Source organism: Mobula birostris, chromosome 10 (assembly GCF_030028105.1).
Source record: "Mobula birostris isolate sMobBir1 chromosome 10, sMobBir1.hap1, whole genome shotgun sequence".
Lineage (NCBI taxonomy): Eukaryota > Metazoa > Chordata > Chondrichthyes > Myliobatiformes > Myliobatidae > Mobula > Mobula birostris.
The window spans coordinates 47,010,556-47,033,703 of NC_092379.1; the positions used below are offsets into that span (position 1 = coordinate 47,010,556).

The window sequence follows — 23,148 nt, forward strand, 5'->3', positions numbered from 1 at the left end:
GAGGGGGAAAAGAGCAAAGGTGCTCAAAAATGCAGTCCCCCAATCTACATCGGGTCTCACCAATATAAAGGAGGCCACATTGGGAGCACTGGATACAGTAGATGACCCCATCAGGTTTTACCTCACCTGAAGGGACTGTTTGGGGCCCTGAAAGCTGGCGAGGGAGGAGATGAATGGGCTGGTGAGCACTTGTTCCACTTGTAGGGATAAATACCTGGGGTGAGATCAGTGAGGAGTGAAGAATTGCCAAGGGAACCAGAGAGAGCATAATCCCTGGGGAAAGCGAACTGTGGAGGGGAGATAAAGATGTGTTAGGTGGTAGGATACTGTTGAAGATGGTGGAAGTTGCGGAGAATAATTTTCAGGATGCAGAGGCTCACGAGGTGCTTGGTAAGGACAAGAGGAACTCTATTCTTTGCTAAGGCAGTGGGAAGATGGAATGAGGGCAGATATCCCAGAAATGGTGAAGAAGTGGATGAGAGCAGTGTCAATGGTAAAGGAAAGGGAAACCTCTTCTTTGAAGAAGGAAGATATCTCAGATGTTATTGAAACAAAAGCTTCATCCTGAGAAAAGAGATGACAGAGACAGAGAAAATCAGAAAAGGGATTAGTATTTTTACAAGTGACAGGATGGAAAGAGGTGTGGTCTAGGTAGCTGTGCGTGTCAGTAGGTTTCTAAAAGATATCAGTAGATATCTTTTTCCAGAGAGATTGAGAAAGGGGAGAGAGATGTCAGAGAAGCAAGTGAATTTAAGGGCAGGATGGAAGTGGAAGGCAAAGTTGGTGAAATTGACGAGCTCAGCATGGGTGCAGGAAGCAGCACCAATGCAGTCCTCCATGTAGCAGAGAAGTAATTGGGGACATTACTTGAGAAGGCTTGGAGCAGGCTTTGTTTTTTGAAGTAACCAAAGATGATTAAATCTGCTGATAACACTGCGAGGAAAGTGAGTTGTGTGGGGGGGGGGGGATATAGGTAAGATAGGTTCAAGGGAAATAGGTAGGTTAAGTGAAATCAATAAAGTAATTAACAAATGGAACATAATATGGAAAAATGTGAGATTAACCATTTTGCAGGGGAAAAATTATGGTATCAGCTTCTTCTCTAAATGGCGCAAGATGGTGGAGCCCAGAGATGCTGAGAGATCTGTGTATCATAATGAATGTCTTGCCAAAGGCAATATGCACATATAAAATATCACGAAAACTAGTGATATCAGTATTTATGATGAAGAGAATTAAGTACAAATGTAGGAAGGTAATATGTTTTGTAGTATAGGTGAAACAGTATCTGGAGTACTTACAAAAGGAAATAAATGCATTCTAAGTTTTATTAAACTGACATCTGGAATATGGCAATTGACCCTATGAGGACAAGTTGGACAGGCTTATTTCAGCTGAAGTTTGAAAAGCTGAGACTTGATAGAAGCATAAGGAGGTGAGGCTGTCATGACGGTGTGAATGTGGGAAGAATGGGGGCAGCCAGGCCCAGAGTCACAGTTTCAAATATATGGTACTCATTTATGACTGATAGTTCTCTCAGTCTTTGGAATTCTTTCTCCAAGGGAGCAGAGCCCATAATATTGTTTATAAGGCAAAGGAAGATTGATACTTGATAGGCAATGTGTGAAAGGTTGCCCATAGTGGGTAGGATTGCAGATTATAATCAGATCAACTATGACCTGATTGAATGAGAGTGCAGGCTCAGAGCTGAGTGGCCTACCTTACTCCTAATTCTTAACTCTGTGTGGGAGCTCTTCTCACAGTCAGATGAAATGATCTTCAATCACTTTTAAAGTATTTGTGAGTCGCACTGAATCTTAAACAATGTCTGCCTTGGGGTGGCTCTGGAAACATTTTCTCCATATTAACATCTTCGATCCACTTGCTTTCACAAACATCTCTGCTTTTTATCTGTCTCCTATCGTCACTGTCTTTTGTCCCCTATTCCTTGAAATGAAGTAAATCTGAGAAAGTTAGGGACATTAGGAGCCAACAGCTGGAGACAGATAAATCTCTACCTGTGAGCCACTCGTCTACACAGTGTGGTTTCTGACCCATTTCCAATCCATGAGTTGTTTCTTTTCAGTCTACAGCAAAGCTGGGCAGACCAGATGTCTGACTAGTGAATACCAAATTTTTACTTAAACTCTTAAGTCTTCTTTTTCTGGAAATTGTTCATCATCTGTAATGTAGATGCAGTATGCATTTTGTAAGTAACTGATCATGAGAACATTTTTAGTGGTACTTAAAAGCATAAAGACCATTCGTGCTAGCAACGATAAATTAAGACAAGTAATTTTGGGAGTATTGGTCCACAAGTCTAGCTTCAAGAATACTCTTGCCCCTTGGAGTAAGAACAATGAAGAATTATTTGGAACAATGTTCCCATAAGATGATGTGGCGGTCTCTATTGTTGAATCCTGAGTTCAGATTGGTAGTTCCTGTATTATTTGTTCCAATTATTTGATGCAAATGAGGAGTATGGCTTTGATACTGTACACATTCTCTGCCTACAGGTTCAAAGAGGAAGTGTGGATAAACACCTCTCAGCCAATACGTCTCAGTGGCAGAGTACGTCAACAAATTTTAACATTATACACAACCCAGAAGATGCAGACAACCCATTTTGCCAAGAAACACTAGCTACTGCACTTGACTCTATCCAGGTTCCACTGACTGATACACCATCTGACTTTTGATCTAACTGGTACTTTCTATTGCCCTTTTTAAAATTAGTGAATATCTTTGCAAGGAAACTAATGTTGCTTGCTCAAGTGCATCTTGATCTATCCATTGCATTCTGCACATAATTCAAACTGGGCCTGAGATGAAATGGGTTTTCCCTTCCTGTGCTTGCAGGGCTCAGGCAATAAAACATCCAGGAATAACTGAGTGAATCTATGTGGAAGTAGATACATGAGATTGGAACATAGTGAGTTAACAAAATGCAGGTGGTATCTGTCTCCCTGAGACAGGGGAATGGAGTTTCTTGATTTTCTCCATTCTTGAACAAGAGGACCAAAATTGAACTATGCCTTAACCATTCGACCCGGCTGGTGGCTTAGTGGCATCAATGCTGGACTGTACTGTGGCGTGGGAGGTCCTGAGTTCAAATCCAGCCGGCTCCCCTGCACGCTTTCCATCCATGCTGGTTTACGAGCTGGTGATCTCTTTGGAAACTCACCCGGCAGAAGGCAATGGCAAACCACTGCTGTAACTTGCCTCGTATGCGATTTCCCACTACGTCAGAGCGGCGTGGGAGGAAGGAAGTCGTCTGCTAACTGGAAAAATTCCGGATGCGACGTACCTTTCCTTTTATCCTTATGATAATAAGAAACCATTAGGCCCTTCGAGCCTGTGCCAGCTCTCAGAGCAATCCCATTCCCCACTTATTTCTTTCCTGTCACCTGTTCTTCACAAGTATCTGTCAGTTCCTCTGTCCACCCCCAAGATTTTACCACTCACTGACATATCAGGAGCTGTAAGATCATAAGACATTGGAGCAGAATTAGGCCCTTGGGCCAATCTGTGCCATTCAATCATTTATTAATTTTCCCTCTCAACCCTATTCTCCTGCCTTCTCCCCGGAACTCTTGACGCTCTTACTAACCAAGAACCTACCCACCTGCATTTTAAGTTTTGTAGCCTGGGAAAATACACTCAGGACAACAAATACTTTTTTGGGTTATTAATTCCTTTATCTGTTTCAGATTTTTTAATGCAGAAAGAGGATATCAAAAATAAAAACAAGAAAATGAGTTTGAAAAAGAAAACCATTCCCACTGTTACAGCCTCAGCCTAATTTTGGCCCACACACTAGTTACGTATGCAGTATGAAAATTAAAAAAAATAACAAAATATACAAAACCAATATGACAGTGGCAACTCTAAAAGACAATACAAATGATATTAGAATCCTGCCAACTATCTGCCTTGTACATAACATCAAAAAAAAATGCATTTCATCTTATCTAAGATGCACACATGCGCTTAACTTCCAGACACATACAGCCTAGACCCTGAAACAAAATCTCCTCACTCATGTTACCTGAGCAGAGATTAACACATTCACATTACGTCTTTACATTCAGATTAGGTTATGGAATGACCTAGTAATGAATTAGGTTGTGGTAAGACAGAAATAAACCTTTACAATACAATATATTGTCTAAGTGCATAAGGTTGCAATACTCAACACAAGAGGTGGATAAATCAAATGAAGATTCATTTAAGGTGGGCAAGCATGAGGAATAAAAGTTCTGCTGTTAGAATTCAATAAGACTCGAGTGAAGCAAGAAACAGGGCGTATACCAGTACTGTAAATTAGTGCGTAACAGGTAGACAGGCCACTGAAGTAAGTATTTGCATGTATTCAGTGGTTAGGGCAGCGAATATAAGAGTCAGGACATCCTGCTGCAGCCATACAAGACATTGGAAAAATCATGCTTGGAATAGTAGATCATAAGACATAGGAGTATGTCTTTCAGCTGATTTATTATCCCTCTCAACCCCATTCTCCTGCCTTCTCCCGGTAACATTTGATGACCTGAATAATCAAGAACCTGTCAACTTCCACTTTAAATGTATCCAATGACTTGGCCTCCAAAGCCATCTGTAGCAATGAATTCCACACATTCGCCACCCTCTAGGTAAAGGAATTCCTCTTAATCTCATTAGGAGACCACTGCTATCTTCTCTCTTTCCGTCAACCTCCCTCCCTCTCTCTCTCTCTCTCTCACACAGACACCTTTATAATTCTGACACTAGTGAACCCATGCCTTTTAAATCCCCTGCATTATTTCAATAAAGACTGTTACAGCAATCAATTTGCCACATTTTGTCATTGCTAATATTTCACATCAGATGGTATGATTCTCATAAAATAGTATCAGTCTCATTCTCATAAGATCGTGAGCCTCAGGTGAGTGTTAGTGAAGCTATTGGAGAGGATATTGTGCCTCCTAGAGTTTAAAGACTGAGTTATGTAACTAATTTAATCTCTGTTCTGAAGGGATTTAGCTGTCTGTAATCACTATCTAGAGCACTGAGTTCCCCTTCCTTCCCAACCAAGGAGGAGATACTTCCAGCTAATGACACAGATTAAACATAGGTATTTACTTTAAATTGTGCATTTATTTGAGGAGTAATTCTAACATAGATCATATTTCTCCAAAGGATTTCCAAAATCAAGTATGATTCTTAAAAAAGTAGAAAACCATACCAATGAGTTGCAGATGAACGTGTTGCTTGCCACAAAAAGGAGGCTCTGGGAAGAGATCCTTCTTGTGTGGACTCTGTCTGCGTCTCTAATTCCTCCCCTCGCTTACTACCTTCTAATATTTATATCTAATTCCTCCCACCCCTACTGTCTTCTAATATTTATATCTAATTCCTCCCCACCCCTACTGCCTTCTAATATTTATATCTAATTCCTCCCCACCCCTACTGTCTTCTAATATTTATATCTAATTCCTCCCCACCCCTACTGCCTTCTAATATTTATATCTAATTCCTCCCCACCCTTACTGCCGTCTAATATTTATATTTTTTTTTCTGCCGGTCATCCAGTGGCAAAGAGGGCTGCATGTGGTATTTTCACACTTGTGTTGCAGCTTGTTAATAGCACAGGAGCCAGAGCCAAGGGATTATATGATTACAATCCAAACTCATAATTTAGACAAAGGAAACTTGATGTCAGACTCATTCAAGCAGTGTTGATCTGCATCGATTCATACGGCACAAAAGTTGGTTCCGTGGTCGTTCTTCTTATTCTTAAGCCCATCACCCCTACTAGGGCCTAGGCCACTGACAGCAGCTTGCCAGGATCCCCTGACCTGGGCCAATCTTTCAAGTTTTCCCAAGTGTAGTCCATCTTCTGGTGTAACCTTCCTGTCCTAGGGGTCAGGACTTTGGAGCTTCTGTTGGTGTTTCTCTAGCACTGGGTTTTTATGGGATTGGATTGCCAGCCCTATGCCCACCCTTCTCCTTTCGCAGCTGGGCTTGGGACCATCCATGGCAGAGTTCCACTGTGGTGGGGCAGGGGAGGGGAGAGGGAGGGAGGGAACGTCGACTCAGACCATGAGAGGCCTGCGTCGGGCATTTTCATGCCTTACAAGGCACAGATTGGAAGTCTGTGTGGGGCGCCACTCCTCGCACAGACACTACAGCAATGTGTGGTTAAGTGCCTTGCTCAAGGACACAAACACACTGCCACAGCTGAGGCTCGAACTAGCGACCTTCAGATCACTGGACGAATGCCTTAACCACTTGGCCACATGTCCATTGTGGCTATGCTGACTATCAAACACCCATCTATACTAATCCCACTTACCTTCACTTGGTCATCAGTTCCCTATGTTGGGATCACTCAAGTGCTTGTCTAATGTTGTGAGTGTCTGTCTAGTTGTAAGTTGTCACAACAGCGCCTCTTTCATCTCAGACAGTTAAAGAAGTTTTGTATGGCCACCCAAATTCTAAGAACTTTCTGTAGAGGCATGATTGAGAGCATCCTGACTGGCTGTGCCACTGCCTGGTATGGGAACAGTACTTCCCTCAATTGCAGGACTCTGCAGAGAGTGGTGCGGACAGCCCAGCACATCTGTAAATGTGAACTTCCCACTGTTTGGGACATTTACAAAGACAGGTGTGTAAAAAGGACCTGAAAAATCATTAGAGACCTGAGTCACCCCAACCACAAAACTGTTCCAGCTGCTACCATCCAGGAAACGGTGCAACAGCATAAAAGCCAGGACCAACAGGCTCCGGGACAGCTTCTTCCACCAGGCCATCAGAATGATTAATTCATCCTGACACTACTCTATTACTGTGTTATATTGACTATCCTGTTATACATATTATAAATTACTATAATTGCACATTTGAACGGAGACCTAACATAAAGATTTTTACTCCTCATGTATTTGAAGGATGTAACAAAGTCAATTCAACTCCTCTACCTTTTCAGAAATTGTATTCCAGAATGCAGCCTCCAGGTTTGTGAAAAATTTGCTCAAATAAAAATTCCAGAATAAGGGAGCCTTCTGTTCACAAATATCATAATCCGAACCTCCTGCTCTTAACATTAAACCGATGTCTTCTAGTTTCAGACACCTTTGTTATGCGATAAAATCTCTGCCTTCAAGAGAAACACTGTTCAAAGACAATTGTTGCTCTGTACCCATTGCTTCCTTCTTGAACAGCAGCTCAAAGCCTAGAAAGATCATTGGAGACATTGAGAAAGCTCTTCTGAAGATTACTTGCATTTTTCTATCTTGTTCTCACTTCCATATGAGGGAGGGATAAATTGAGAAGCTTGGGATGGGAATATTGAAGCTTGCTTACTCAATGAACTAGAGGGCAAAGGTTTAAGATGAGAGAGGAAGGGTTTAATGGGAGCTTGAGGGGCCAATTATTTTACAGAAAGGGTGGTATCTATGTAGAATAAGCTGCCAGAAGTGGTTGAAGCAGGTACAAGAATAAATTTTATTATAGGAGAGTTGAGCAGGTATATAGATTGGAAAGATTGAACAGGGTCCAATCCTTGCAGGGTGTGGGAAGATTAAAGGAAGTAACCTGTGTTTAATTTATTTATTTAGAGACACAGCATGGAACAAACCCTTCTGACCCTCCCCCACCCCTGAGCCATGTGCCCAGCAACCAACTGATTTAACCCTAGCCTAATCACAGGACAATTTACAATGACCAATTAACCAAACTGGTACCTCTTTTGGACTATAGTAGGAAACCCACACGCACACAGAAGAACATACAAACTTTGTTACAAAGGGCACTGGAATTGAATTCCAAACTCCCAACGCCCCGAGCTGTAATAGCAACACACTAACTGTTACAGTACCGTGGTCCCCTAACTGGAGGCATCACAAACATTCATCAGCAGAAGATATCGCTGAGGGCATTTTGGGAGGGCACTACCCCTAAAATGATACTGTAACCAAGACCCAGATAATGTCTCTAAATCAGCGGTCTGGTTGGCCCCTTGATCTTCCTTTTGACACTTCTTAAGTCTAACCACAGAGTTAAGGCAAAGTTAGCCCTGTGTCCACTTGGAATCCTACCAGTTGTATCTTATACTATTTAATAGTTCTTTTTTTGTCCATCTCTTGTTGCCTACAAAGCATGCCTCAATCCTACTTACTTTGCCATAATGATCTCTTATATTTCCCATAGCTCAATGGTCCAGCTGATGGAGCTGCTGCCCTCCAGGAATCTGGATTCAATACTGACATCCAGTGCTGACTGCGTGGAGTTTGCACGTTTTCCTTGTGATTATGTGGGTTTCCTCCAGTTGCTGAAGGTTCCTCCAATGCCCCAAAGGTGAATGGGTCGGTAGGTTAATTTGTTATTGTAAATTGTCCCGAGTGCCTCGGTGAGCAGATTACACCATAAGATATAAGAATTAGGCCATTTGGCCCATCAAATTTGCTCCACTATTTCATCATGGCTGAACCATTTTCCTTTCCAGCCCCAATCTCCTGCCTTCTCCCCGCATCCCATCATGCCCTGACTAATCAAGAATCCATTGTTATGTGACCGTTTCATTTACTGTGAGTGTCACTTTAAAATGCCTGGATGAGGCGGGACTATGACATCAGTATAACAGGCTACGATGGACCGCTGGGATTTTCAGAGTAAGAGAAGAGAGAGAGAGAGAGAGAGATAGAGTGTAAGAGGAGAGAGAGAGAAGAGAGAGGATTTTGGCCCGCAAGCTGCCAGCAGGGGCTTGTTGTACAATGGATAAAGTCTGATACTGTCCCATACCCAAAAGATTGGGTTGATTAATGGCACTCCGTGCACATTGGATTTGTGATTGTCACTTCGTATAATCCGAATGTGGATTCTTGTTGGAGTATCCTATGGCATCCACTGTTATTAACCCTTACCTGGATTCAGGTGTGTTATGTGGTAACGACTTGGAAGAAGGGATGTTCCGTGACTGCCACTTTAGAACATAGAACACAGCACATTACAGGCCCTTCGACCCAAAATGTTGTGCCGACCCTCAAGCTCTGCCTCCCATATAACCCCCCACTTTAAATTCTTCCATATACCTGTCTAGTAGTCTCTTAAACTTCACTAGTGTATCTGCCTCCAGCACTGACTCAGGCAGTGCATTTCACGCACCAACCACTCTCCGAGTAAAAAAAAACCTTCCTCTAATATCCCCCTTGAACTTCCCACCCCTTACCTTAAAGCCATGTTCTCTTGTATTGAGCAGTGGTGCCCTGGGGAAGAGGCGCTAGCTATCCACTCTATCTATTCCTCTTATTATCTTGTACACCTCTATCATGTCTCCTCTCATCCTCCTTCTCTCCAAAGAGTATAGCCCTAGCTCCCTTAATCTCTGATCATAATGCATACTCTCTAAACCAGGCTGCATCCTGGTAAATCTCCTCTGTACCCTTTCCAATGCTTCCACATCCTTCCTATAGTGAGGCGATCAGAACTGGACACAGTACTCCAATTGTAGCCTAACCAGAGTTCTATAGAGCTGCATCATCACTTTGGGATATCTCTACGTGGATTTTGGAACGACTCGACGGATAAGATCTTCGGCAACTGCTACTTCGTTTCCCAGCGTGGAACGTGTGGAATTTCTTCGTGACCGCCTTCACTCTATATTTTAACGTGGATTTACAAACCTCTCCCCTCATTTATTTCCGTGGATTACTGAACCTTTCTACTTTGCCATCTTAATCTTAAGACATTAAGAACTGTTCCTAAGCTTGACAGTTTGGGAGCCACACACAGGCATAACACTGTTAACTTCTGTTTATCCCGTTTAATTTTCTATATTCTGAGTAGATACTAATAAAGATAGTGGTTTTAGCATTAAAACCTGACTTAGTTTGTAATCTATTGCTGCTGGTGCATAGCACTTTCAACCTTTGCCTTAAATATATGTAAAGACTTGGCCTCCACAGATGCCTGTGGCGACAGATTCTCCACTGTCTGGCTAAAGAAATTCCTGCTCATCTGCATTCTAAAGGGACGTCCCTCTATTCTGGGGCTGTGTCCTCTGGTCTTAAGACTCTCTCACCATAGGAAGCATCCATTCAATTGATGCCTTTAAATGTTCGATAGGTTCCAAAGTGGTCACCTGTCATTCTTCCGGGTTCCACGGAGTACAGGCCCAGAGCCATTAAATGCTCTTCATATGACAAGCCATTCAAGCCCAGAATCATTTTCATAAACCTCCTTTCAACCCTCTCAGTATATCCTTACTTAGATAAGGGCATAAAACTGCGTACAATACTCCAAGTGAGGCCTCACCAGTGCTTTATAAAGTCTCAACAATACATCCTTGTTTCTATGCTCTAGTCCTCTTGAAATGAATGCTAACATCACATTTGCCTTCCTCACCACAGACTCGACTTGCAAATTAATTTTTAGGGAATCCTGCACAAGGACTCCCAAGTCTCTTTGCACCTCAGATTTCTGAAATTTCTCTCCACTTAGATAATAGTCTATTTATTTATTCTACCAAAGTGTATGACTATACACTTCCTGACACTGTATTTCATTTGCCACTTCTTTACCCATTCTCCTAATCTGTCTAAGTTCTTCAGTGGCCTCTCTACTTCCTCAAAACTACCTACCACTCCACTTATCTTTGTATTATGCACAAACCCTGCTATAGAGCCTTCAATTTTGTCATCCAAGTCATCAACATATAATATAGAAAGAAGTGATCCCAATACAGCCTTGTAGATTACCACTAGTCCCCGACAGTCAACCCAAAAAGGCTCCCTTTATTCCCACTCTTTACCTACTGCTAATCAGCCACTGCTTTCTGCTAGTCTCTTTCCTGTAATACGTAACGGGCTTACAGCTTGTTACTCAGCCTCATGTGTGGCACCTTGTCAAAGGCCTTCTGAAAATCCAAGTACATAACACCCACCGATTCTCCTTTGTCTATATCCTCCTTGTTATTTCTTCAAAGGATTCCAACAGATTTGTTAGGCAAGATTTTCCCTTAAGAAAACCATGCTAACTGCAGCCAATCTTATCATTTGCCTCCAAGTACTTTGAAACCACAACCTTAACTACTTCCCAACTACAGAGATGAGACTATAATTTCCTTTCTTCTGCCTCTCTCCCTTCTTGAAGGAGTGACATTTGCAATTTGCCATTCCTCTGGAATCACGTCAGAATCAGTTGATTCTTGAAAAGTCGTTACTAATGCCTCCACAATCTCTTCAGCCACTGCTTTCAGAACCCTGGGGTGTACACCATCTAGTCCAGGAGACTTATCTACCTTCAGACCTTTCAGTTTCCCAGGAATCTTCTCCCTAGTAATGGCAACTTCACACACTTCTGCATCCTGACACTCTTGAACTTCCAGCATACTGCTAGTGTTTTGTGCAGTGAAGACTGATGCAAAATACTTACTCAGTTCATCCATTTCTTTGTCCCTCATTACTACTGCTCCAGCATCTTTTACCAAATGTTCCAATATCCACTCTCGGATCTCTTTTACACTTGACGTATCTGAAAAAACTTCAATATTGTTGGCTCGCTTACCTTCATATTCCATCTTTTCCTTTTTAATTACTTTTTTAGTTGCCTTCTGTTTTTTTTTAAAAAAAGCTTTCTAATCCTCTAACTTCCCACTAATTTGCTCTATTATATTCCCTCTTTGGCTTTTATGTTGCTATGACTTCTCTTGTTAGCCATGGTTGTGTCATCTTGCCTTTAGAATACTTATTTCTCTTTGGGATGTAGATATTCCACACCTTCCAAATCGCTTCCTGGGAATTCCAGCCATTGCTGCTGTGCCGTCCTCCTTGCAAGTGTTCTTTTCCAAACAATGCTGGACAGCTCCTCTCTCATGCAAATGTAATTTCCTTTTACTCCACATCTGACTTTAGCTTTTTCTTCTCAAATTGCAGGGTGAATTCTATCATATTATGATCAATGGTCTCTAAGGGTTCCCTTACCTTAAGCTGTCCAGTCAATTCTGGTGCATTGCACAACACCAATCCAGAATAGCTGATCCCCTAGTGGGCTCAACCAGGAGCTGCTCTGAAAAGCATCTCATGGGCATTCTAGAAATTCCCTCTCCTGTAATCTAGCACCAACCTGATTTCCCCAATCTACCTGCATATTGAAATCTCCCATGACTATTGAAATATTGCTTTTTTGGCATGGATTTTCTATCTCCCATTGAAATTTGTAGACCATATCCTTACTACTGTTTGGGATATGCATATGACTCCCATCAGGGTCTTTTTACCCATGCAGTTCCTTAGCTCTATCCACAACGATTCATCTTTCTGACCCTACGTCAACTCTTTCTAATGATTTAATTCATTTTTTTTTTTTTTACCAACAGAGCCACACCGCCCCCTCTGTCTACCTGCCTGTCCTTTCAAAACAATGTGACTCCTTGGATGTTAAGCTTCCAGCTATACTCTTCTTTCAGCTATGATTCAGTGATGCCCACAACATCATACATGCCAATCTGTAAACTGTGGTACAAGTTCACCACGTTTATTCTGTATACTGCACACATTCAAATATAACACCTTTAGCCCTGTATTCACCCTTTTCGATTTTGTCCACCTTTTACATTGCAACTCATCTTGTTCACTGCAAATTTGCCCTATCAGCCTTTCCTTGCTAGCAGTCTCACTACACATTGCCTCTGTTTGTAAACAAACTACCTCAGCCTCAAGACTATCAGTCCAGTTCCCATCTCCCTGCCAAATTAGTTTAAACCATCCTGAACAACTCTAGCAAGGGTATAGGTCCCTTTTGTACAGGTCTTACCTTCCCCAGAAGATATCCCAATGATCCATAAATCTGCCAGTTCCTCAGCCAGGCACTCACCTGCCAAATCACCTATTCTTACCCTCAATGACACGTGGCATGGGAAGCAATCCAGAGATGACTATCCTGGAGGTCCTGTATTTCAGCTTTTTACCCAGATCTCCCTTTCAGCTTTCTACCCAAGGTCTCTCTTCAGAATCTCCTCACCTTTTCTGTCTCTGTCTTTGGTGCCGATATTTATGAAGACCTCTGGCTGCTTCCCCTCCCTCTTTAGATGGGGTTGCAGCAAAGTAAAAATGCAATTAGTATAAACGGATGTTCGATGGTCAGCTTGGACGTGACGCACCAAAGCCCCAGTTCCATACCAGAACACTCGGACTGCCCTCAGCACTCACACTGAATTTGAAAAATGTACATTTGTTCTGTTTATAACCTTGTTAACAACAGAACTGGGTCATTTAAAGTCTTAACCTTGTTAATGAATTAAAAGCGTGACACTCAGAGGTGGATATAGTCAGCTTTAATCCACTAATCATCCACCTTTCTCTTTAACAATTATTCGTGAGCTGAATTCATTTACTTACAAGTGCATGTTACCTGAGCAAAACAATGACCCTTTTTAAAATTCATTTATCTCATTGGAATGTAATTAGAAACACCGATTATATTCTTTCTCTTTCTTAAACTTAACCCTGAATCAGCTACACATTAATATCTGACACCCTAACAAAGCAAACATTTCATTCTCACAAGTCACTGGTGAATTTTCTGGTGTTTTCGCAAGGTGGATGTACGAGCGAAGCCCTTTCCACATTCAGTGCAAGTGAAAGGCTTTTCCCCAGTGTGAGTACGTTGGTGGTACATCAGATCTCTTCTGGTTTTAAAGCTCTTCTCACAGTCAGAACATTTATAAGGCCTGTTTTCATTGTGAACACGACTGTGTGAAGTGAGGTTTGTTGAGCACGTGAAGCATTTCCCACACACAGAGCAACTGAAAGGCTTCTCTTTGGTGTGAATTCGCTGGTGGATCAGAAGCTGAGATGAACTAGTGAATCCCTTTCCACAAACTGAGCAGATGAACGGTCTCTCGGTTGTGTGAAGTCGCTGGTGGCTAAGATGGTGAGATGATTTATTGAATCCTTTCCCACACAGAGAGCAGACAAATGGCTTCTCTCCTGTGTGACGACGCTTGTGATCAGTGAGATGTGAAGAGCAAGTGAATCCCTTCCCACACTCAGAACAGGTGAATGGTTTCTCCCCAGTATGAACTCGTTGGTGCTCAATGAGGTTGGATGAAGACCGGAACTTCTTTCCACACTGAGAGCAACTGAATGGTTTCTCATTGGTGTGAAGCCGCTGGTGCACTACGAGACTGACGGACTGAGCAAACCCCTTCCCACACTCTGGGCAGATGAAGGGCCTCTCCCCAGTGTGACTGCGTCGATGAATTTCCAGCTGAGAAGGCGAATTGTAACCCTTTCCACAGTCCCCACATTTCCAGGGCTTCTTCCTGCTGCAAGTATCTTTGTGTTTCTCCATGATGAATGATCAGTTCACATCACAGTGACACACACAGGGCTTTTCTCCATTCAGTGGGTAGTGTTTTCTCAGGAGTGTAAATGTTAAAAATCCTTCCCCCACGCCTGCATTAGAACACTCTTTTGTGGTCCTGAAACTTCTCCAGTCACGTTGATATTTAAAATGTTTTCTCAGTGGCAACATAGACATACATTTTTTCCTTCCACAATTAACACGATGATACTCAGATCCCAATGAAATTCAGAGGGGTGATGTTGCATTTGAAGCTTCACCATTTGTTAATTCTCCTCTTCCAACACCTGTAAAAACAATTTTAACATGACTAATAACTCAAAATATGCAGGCTGAGACCATAAAAAATAGCCTGCCATATACACTAGAATTTGTCCGCCACAATTTTTAAGATCAACGTGAATGCTACATTTACCCCCAACCCAAAGTATACACTGCTATTATAACCTGCCTGCTTCCTCCTTATCCAGTCCTGATGCAAGACCTCGGCCCAAATGTTGACTGTTAATTCCTCTCCGCAGATGCTGCCTAACTTGCTGAGTTCCTCCAGTATTGTGTTTGTGTTGCTCTGTTATCACAAGGACCAATCTTGACCACTTCTTGATATTTTGTTGCTATGATAACCTGATTTACGGACTTTTTACAAACTGGATGGAATCATTATTTAGTTATTTATTAATCTTTTAGGATCTGGACATGGTCTGTCCTCACAGAAACCACCAGTGGGAAGCAACCTTCCAGAATTGTTGCAGTTCTACTAGGAAACGCTGGGGTTTAGTAGTGGTTGGGGTGCAGACAGAAGGGCAAGATTATTAAAGAGAAAGCTGACCAAAGATCTCAGTCCACGTAAGCAAACAGCATCAAAGAATTGTGTACAAGCATAGAACATTATAGCCCTCTGGCCCACGATGTTGTGCCGAACTTATATCGTACTCGCAGACCGTGACTGTCAATCAAATAAACGGACCAATTGGCTTCTACTCTGCTCTCTGGCTAACCGCCAAGATAGCCGCACATGCGCAGTACTGTGAGCCGGTTAACACCTCCCCCACCCCCGTTCACCTGGGAGCTGTAGCTAAACGCGCACACCCCCCCCCCCACCCGTGAACAGTCCCCAGCAAGTCTTTGAACGCTAATCCTAGTCCTTGCGTTTAGATCAGATGTTTCAATAACACCCACCCCACTTCATCCACGAGCTGCACCCCTTCCCGTCCCTAACATTCTCCTACCAGCTGGCTGGGCAGCATCTACAGGAAAGAGAAAACATCCACTGTTTACTTTTTTTTCTCCCCACAGACGCTGTCTGGCCTTCTGAGCTCCTCCAGCATTTTATGTGTATTACTTTAATTTTCAGCACCGGCGGATTTTCTCTTATTGTGATTGTTCCACCAGTTCCGGAATCGCTACGTTGTCCGCAGGCCGCCTCAGTCGCTTTTACTGCGCATGCTCAGACCGGCGCACTGGGTTCGGCGGCCGCTTTGGCTAATCGGTCATAGTTCCACCCGCAAAGACCTCTGGGTATATTTGGGGCCATTGGGTTGTGAAGTGTGCCATTTAGTTTGGGATGGGAAGAGTAATAAATTAATAAATTCCACAAGAAAACGGAATCACTTTAGTAAAATAGAGAACGAGTAAATGCAAATGATCTAATGTACAATTATGTAACCCTCTGTTCCTACAGTGCTTTTTGTATTGCCGCAGATTCCAGTATTTGAACTCTAGAACGTCCATGATGTATTTGTGTATGTGTTGTTACAAGAATCACCCCTTGCAATAATGGTCAGTGAGGCACAGAGAATCTGTAGTTACCGACAAGTAACTTTTATTGTTTCAACTAAAAGCACGTGGGTTCACGAACCGTCTCGTGTGCACCCTACTAGAATTCCCTGACAGTCAATGAAGAGAGAAGGATATTACCCAGGAAAGGAATCCGCGCTGGCCAGGCATTCCTCGTGGTCCCGATCTCCACGTGTCCGTGGAGTCCTCCTTATCCGCGATGGTTGATCTCTGGCTGCTGGAGAGTTATCGCCCCTGCGTATTTGGAGCTCCTGAGTCTTATACTGTTCCTCATCAGTTGAACCATTGGCTCTCCACCCCATTGGCTCAAGGCCACCTGACCTACCTGGGTCAGCTTCTTAATGGTCATTGTACAGGGCTACAGCCAATATTGTTTGATGGCTCTGCCCACCCCAGCCTTGTGTATTTGTGTCTTTACACCCTGACTGGTCCGCACCAGTTAAAGGAGGCAACCCAGACAGAGTCTAACGAGATTACCGATTGCAGGTCTGGCATTTTACAAAACAAGTAGCTACTGCACTGAGAATGGTCTCAGGTATATTGCTGTGATTAGATTGTCCCAGAGCAAGGATCTGTTCAGAGTCCAAGCCCTTTACATAACAAATGGCTATTTGTTTGAGAATGGTCTCAGGTTTAGCAGATCATTACCAGAAGCTTCCTGTGTCCACATTCAGTTGCTCTGATTAGATTATCCGAGAGCAAGAAACTGTTCAGAGTCCACAAAATGGGGGAAACAAATACAACTGGATCTGCTTCCCCTGTCCTTGATCAGACTGCAGTTTCTTCTGGCCAACAGTGCATAGGTATACATGTATAAACATATATACATGTATGTATACTGTGTGTGTGTGCGTGCATATTGTGTGGACATGTACATAATTAATATTCGTCAGGCTAGTAACTATTGCAAAAAGCTGGTCTTCATGGTATTTGTACCCTGGGTATGTATGCCCACGATACTTGAAAGCTGGAATCTGGAGCTAAAATCTACAATGCTGGGCCAAGAGCGGGTCAAGCTGTATGTGTGGAAAGAAAGGAATCATCAACATTTTAAATCGAAACATCAGGATTGAAATTGTCGATGGGGTATAAAACATGTGAGGTTGATTGGTGGACCAAATGGGAGAGAGGATGATAGGCAGATGGAACCAGCTGAGGTGAGGGTGAGGAGAAGGAGGCTGGGAGCAGTTAGGTGGTAACAGACAAGGCAACAAAAAGACACAACCTTCTAGGAGTGAGGAAGGAGGATAAAGGTGGAGATGAAGGCTGGAAGATGTTAGGTGGAGGCAGAAGATATACATGTGCTGGGCTTTGATAATTAAGGTAAGTCATAAGTGAAAAGTATAAGAGAGGGCTGATGGGCAGCTGGAACTACGTTGGGGAGGGTATAGGAGGCATCATGGGAAAAGTGTAGGTGCATTGTGTGTGATGTGGGAAGTATACAACTCAGCAGTAAGTAAGCCAAACTCCACTTCAGTTGAACACGGGAGTCAGGATATGGCATCAGCTACAGGTGCTTTATTGGGCAGCACTTACTCATGCAATTGAATAAAGCAAAACTGAGAGAGAACTAGAAGAATACCGTAACTACCTAATGCAGCAAACTTATAATGATTGAGTCACAGACACAGTCCCAAGAAATTAAGAATGCGTAAAACTAGTCTTACATATAAAATATCCAAAAATTATACACAACACAAGTAAACAAAGTTTTAAAGTATGCAAGAAGATTAATTTCACGTAAGCATTCTTTAAATTACCAAGACCGGTCAAACACTATACCGATAATCAGGAATAAACTTGTATATAATATTAATGCAAAATATTGTTGAGATTCCATTCTCTCTTATGAATTCCGAATAATGGATTGCACAAACAAAAGAAAGACAATGCAGGATTATGTATGTACTGTATATATTTCAGTATGACTGAAAATCTCTACTATAAACAAATTGGCTGCCCCCCCCCCCACCCTGAAGTGGTCCAACAGAATTTCAAAGTTAAAGTCTGCAGGGCTATAATTTAAAATATAGCCAATGATGTGGCTGTAACCTGTGTCTCCTCCATTTCCGAAATATCTGCACTCACCCCATCTTCCCTGCCGCTTTAACAGTCATTACCTACCACCCCATGAGCTTCTAGATTCAACACATCATTCTCCACAACTTCCACCATCTCCAAAGAAATCCTACCACTGAACATATTTTTACCTCTCCCCCTCTCTCCACCTTCTGTAGGGGTTGCTCCCTCTGTGATTTCCTCATCTGTTCATTCCTCCCGGCACTTATCCTTACAAGCAGCCAAAGTGCTACACCTGCCCATTCTCTTCCATCCAAGGCCCCAAACAGTCCTTCCAGGTGAGGCAACCCTTCACCTGCATATCTGCTGGAGCTGTCTATTGTGTCCGGTGCTCCCGATGTGGCCTCCTCGACATCGGTGATACCCATCGTAAATTGAGGACTGCTTTGTCGAGTACCTCTGCTCTTTCAACTTCCCGGTGGCCAGACATTCTAATTCCAATTCCCATTCCTGTTCCGACATATTGGCCCATGGCCTCTTGTTCCAAGATGAGGCTACCCTCAGGATGGAGGAGCAACACCTTATATTCCATCTGGGTAGCCTCATGATTATCGATTTCTCCTTCTGGTTAAAAAAAATGTTTCCCTCCCCCTCCCCTCTTCTTCTGTTCCACACTCTGGCCTCTTCTTGCCTACCTGTCACCTCACCTCTCCCTGGGTCCCCCCCACCCCTTCTCTTTCTCCTATGGTCCACTCTCCTTTCCTATTGAACTCCTTCATCTCCAGCCCTTTTATCTTTCCTAAGCAATACACACAAAGTGCTGAAGGAACTCAGTGTCTATGGAAATTAATAAGCAGTCAACGTTTCTGTCTGAGATCCTTCTTCGGGACTGAGAAGGAAGGAGCAATACACCAGAGTAAACAGGTGGCTTGAGGGTAAGGAGGCTAGCTAGAAGGTGATGGGAGAAGCCAGGTTGGTTGGAAATTTCAATGGCTGGAGAAGAAGGAGTCTGAAAGGAGAATGGACCATAGGTGAAAGGGAAGGTGAAATGGGAAGTGATAGGCAGGTGAGAGTGGGGAACTGAGAAAGAAGGGAGTGGGGGAGGGGAGGTGTAGGGGGAAGGGGAATTTCTTTACCAGAAGGAGAAATCAATATTCATGCCACCAGGTTGCAGGCTACCCAGACAGATTTTGTTGCACCTCCACCCTGAGGATGGCTGGCTTGCTGAGTTCCTCCAGTGTTTTATATGGTGCTTTGAATTTACAGCATCTGCAGACTTTCCCACCCACCTGACTTCGCCTGTCACCTTCTAGCTAGTCCCCTTCCCCTCCCCAACCTTTTTATTCTTACCCCTTCTTTTCCAGTCCTGAAGAATGGTCTCGGTCTGAAACGTCGGCTGTTAATTCATTTCCATAGATGCTGCCTGGCCTGCTGAAGTCCTGCAGCATGTTGTGTGTGTTTCAAAATAAAAGCCTGAATAGCAGGGGTGATGTGTGGATAGGAACAGTGGGAAGAGGACAAAACTGGATGAAAGAGGAATTGAGGGGTGTGTGGAAAAAATGACGAGGAGACCTCGATGCATCAGAGTTGGGTGAGTTAGTTTGATGCTGGAAGTTTCAATATTGATTCCACTCGGAGCACCTAGGCAGAATATGAGATGATTTACAAATCAGTGACATAGTCTATGCTTGCTCTCACCAATGTAGAAGAATGTATCAAGAGCACCAAATGCACCAGGTGAGGTTGTAGGTGATGCATGTAGATCGCTGCCTCATCTGGAAGGGCTATTTAGATTCTAGTTGTTGATGAGGAAGGAGGTGTGGGGAACAAGTTTTGCACCTCCTGCGCTTGCAGAAGAAACATTCCATGTGGCGTGGAGTTTTGGGTTGGGAGGGATGACCAAGCAGACCAGGGAATCAAGAAGAGAATGGTTTCTGCAGAAAGCAATAAAGGGTGTGGAGCAGAAAATGTGACTGGTGGTGGGGATTGCAACTGCATTTGGTGCTCTATGTGACTTTCACGTTGGTGGCCTCAAGTGTAGACAAAGTGAGCAATTAATGGAGCACATGTCTGTTTGCACTGGTCACCCTCAGCTAATATACAGCACCTCACTGGTCACCCTCAGCTAATATACAGCACCTCACTGGCCACCCTCAGCTAATATACAGCACCTCACTGGCCACCCTCAGCTAATATACAGTACCTCACTGGCCACCCTCAGCTAATATACAGCACCTCACTGGCCACCCTCAGCTAATATACAGCACCTCACTGGCCACCCTCAGCTAATATACAGTACCTCACTGGCCACCCTCAGCTAATATACAGCACCTCACTGGCCACCCTCAGCTAATATACAGCACCTCACTGACCACCCTCAGCTAATATACCTCACTGCTGCTGAAAAGGCTAATTTTCCTGACACTTATACCCTGTGTAGGTATATCTATGACAATCAACTTTATCTTGAACTTGAGCTCACAGTAGCTTCTCATTTCATCTCCTTTCCTGTTCCTTCCCACGTTGTACTGTCCATCCTTGGCTTCCTCCACTGTCAGGGCTGAAGACCAACACCTCATATTCTGAACAACACACACAAAATGCCGGAGGAACTCAGCTGGCCAGGCAGCATCTGTGGAAATGAATAAACAGTCGATGTTTTGGGCCGAGTGGAAAGGAAGGGGGAAGATGCCAGAATAAAAAGGTTGGGGAAAGGAAAGGAGGTCAAGCTGGATATAGTGATATGTAAAGTCAGGAGGGTGGGAAAGGTAAAGGGCAGGAGAAGAAGGAATCTGATAGGAAAAGAGAATGGATCGTAGGAGAAAGGGGAATGGTGATATGCAGGTGAGGAGAAGAGGTAAGAGGCCAGGGTGGGGAAGGGAAGAAGAGGGAAGCAACGGGGAAAAATACCAGAAGGAGAAATCAATGTTCACCCCATCAGGTTGGAGACGACCTGGATGGAATGTGAGGTGTTGCACCTTCACCCTTCGAGTGGCCTCATTGTAGCAAAAGAGGAGTCTATAGACCAACATATTGGAACAGGAATGGGGGAAAGGAATTTAAATGATTGGCCACCAGGAAATACCACTTTTTTGCGAATGGAATGGAGGTGCTCGACAATGCAGTCCTCCAAATAATGTTGGGAATCACCAGTGTAGAGAAGTCTACATCAGGAGCAGTGGATACAATCGACAACCCCAACAGATATGTAGGTGAAGTATTGCCGCACCTGTAAGGACCATGTGGGGCCTTGAATGGAGGTGAGTGAGGATGTGAATGGGCAGGAGTAGCATTTCTCTTGCTTGTAGCGATATGTGCCAGGAGAGAGATTAGTGGAGAGAGTCAAATGGACAAGGGAATCGTGGAAGTAGTGTTTCCTGCAGAAAGCAGAGTGTGTGGGGGCGGGGGGGGGGGTGGTGTAGAGGTGAAGATGAGTTTATGTAGGATCCTGTTGAAGATGATGGACGTTGTGGAGAATGATGTGTTGGATGCAGAAGCTCATGGGGTAATAGGAGAGGACAAGAGGAACTATATCTCTGTTAAGGAGAAGGACCTCATATTATGTCCAGTGAGAGCATTGAATGTTCCAGTTTCAGGTAACCCTTATCTCTGTATTGTATTACCCTCCCATCGCCGCTTCCCCCAGATCCACTTATGTCCTCCAGCCCTCAAGCCTCTCTACCCAGTGTTTCACTCTCTCCACTCCCCCACCAGCTTCTATCTACCCTTAGAAATGACTTGGATGAAGGCGCCAAAGGTATAGTGGCTAAGTTTGCCGATGATTCAGGTTGGTGGGAATATAAATCCTGGAGAGGTTACAAAGGTGTATAAATAGCTTAAGTGAATGAAGACCTAGCAAGTAAAATATAAAGTGAAAATGTGAAATCGTCTGTGTCTGCAGGAAAAATAACAAGGCAACATGTTACCTGAATTCTGGGGTATTTGGATATACCAGTGCATGGTTTGCAAATGTCTAGTTATCGGTTGTAGCAAGTAGAACAGAGAACATGGAACATTACTGTGGGTATATTTAAGGCAGAGGTTAAAATATTCTTGATTAGTCAGGGCGTGAAGGGATATGGGGAGAAGGCAGGAGATTGGGGCTGAGATGGAAATTAATCAGCCATGATGAATGGTGGAGCAGATTCGATGTGCCAAATGGCCTAATCCTGCTCCTGTAACTTATGGTCTTTGGAATTAGGATAGAATTAAGTTTTAAGAATTAATGTTTAAATGCAATAAAATCAGATTTATTTTGTAGCAACTGGAATTTGGATTGCTTTATTTAAGTATGTAAGGAGCAAGTAATATTTGTGTTTGTATATTCTCTTTCATGAATTTAGGATGTCTCAATACAGTTTTACATTAAAAAAATGCGGATGCAATAGGGCCTTTTAAGAGACTGCTGGACAGGTACATGGAGCTCAGAAAAATGGAGGGCTATGGGAAACCCTAGGTAATTTCTAAGGTAAGGACATGTTTGGCACAGCTTTGTGGGTCAAAGGGCCTGTATTGTGCTGTACGTTTTCTGTGTTTCTATTACAGTACGGTACAGACCCTTTGGCCCATAATGTTGTGCCAGTCTTTTAACTTACACTAAGATCAATCTCATCCTTTCCTTCATTTTTCTATCATCCATGTGCCTATCTAAGAGTTTCTTAGTTTCCCCGAATGCATCTGCCAATATCACCACCCCTGGCAGGACATCCAACGCACTAACCACTCTGTGTAAAACTAAACCTCTGACATACCCTCTCTACGTTCCTCCAGTCACCTTAAAATTATGCTCCCTTGTATTAGTCATCTCTGCCCAAGGGAAAAATGTCTCTGACTATCCACTCGATCGATGCCTCTTATTTTGTACACCACTATCAAGTAATTAGGAAAGCTAACAGAATGTAATGGTGTATTGCTTAGGGAATTGAATTCAATATAGAGGATTTTATTTATTTATTTACTGTGATTCAGTGTGAAGTAGGCCCTTCTGCCCTT

General features: G+C 43.3%; 2 protein-coding genes across 6 annotated transcripts in view; one reads left to right on the plus strand and one right to left on the minus strand.

The window, feature by feature from the left end:
- The window catches only part of LOC140203969 (uncharacterized), a 49,336-nt gene that overhangs the window by 8,061 nt on the left and 18,127 nt on the right, over positions 1-23,148 (plus strand). Inside the window, exons 3-4 of one of the 3 annotated variants that reach the window (XR_011887471.1) lie at positions 2,517-2,571; positions 8,188-8,748. The exons of 1 other annotated variant lie outside the window; for it this stretch is intronic. The gene's annotated coding sequence lies outside the window, so the exon portion shown is untranslated. Of the gene's footprint in view, positions 1-2,516; positions 4,970-8,187; positions 8,749-23,148 lie in introns of those variants that run through there. One more of the 3 variants, XR_011887470.1, reaches the window with a different exon arrangement.
- On the minus strand, positions 13,309-15,767 carry LOC140203976 (uncharacterized). 3 transcript variants are annotated; one of them, XM_072270175.1, is made up of 2 exons: positions 15,619-15,767; positions 13,309-14,627 (listed from the first exon to the last, which is right to left on the minus strand). In XM_072270175.1, the coding sequence occupies exon 2, from the start codon at positions 14,326-14,328 to the stop codon at positions 13,543-13,545; it is 786 nt and encodes a 261-aa protein (XP_072126276.1). In that variant the 5' UTR covers positions 14,329-14,627; positions 15,619-15,767; the 3' UTR covers positions 13,309-13,542. The 3 variants fall into 3 exon arrangements, with proteins under 3 accessions (XP_072126276.1, XP_072126277.1, XP_072126278.1); XM_072270176.1 differs by having other exon boundaries at positions 15,570-15,767; XM_072270177.1 differs by having other exon boundaries at positions 15,683-15,757.

What these genes read in the sequence shown, in the direction of transcription:
- LOC140203976 (XM_072270175.1), bottom strand. Translation starts at nt 14,328, where the DNA reads ATGGAGAAACACAAAGATACTTGCAGCAGGAAGAAGCCCTGGAAATGT.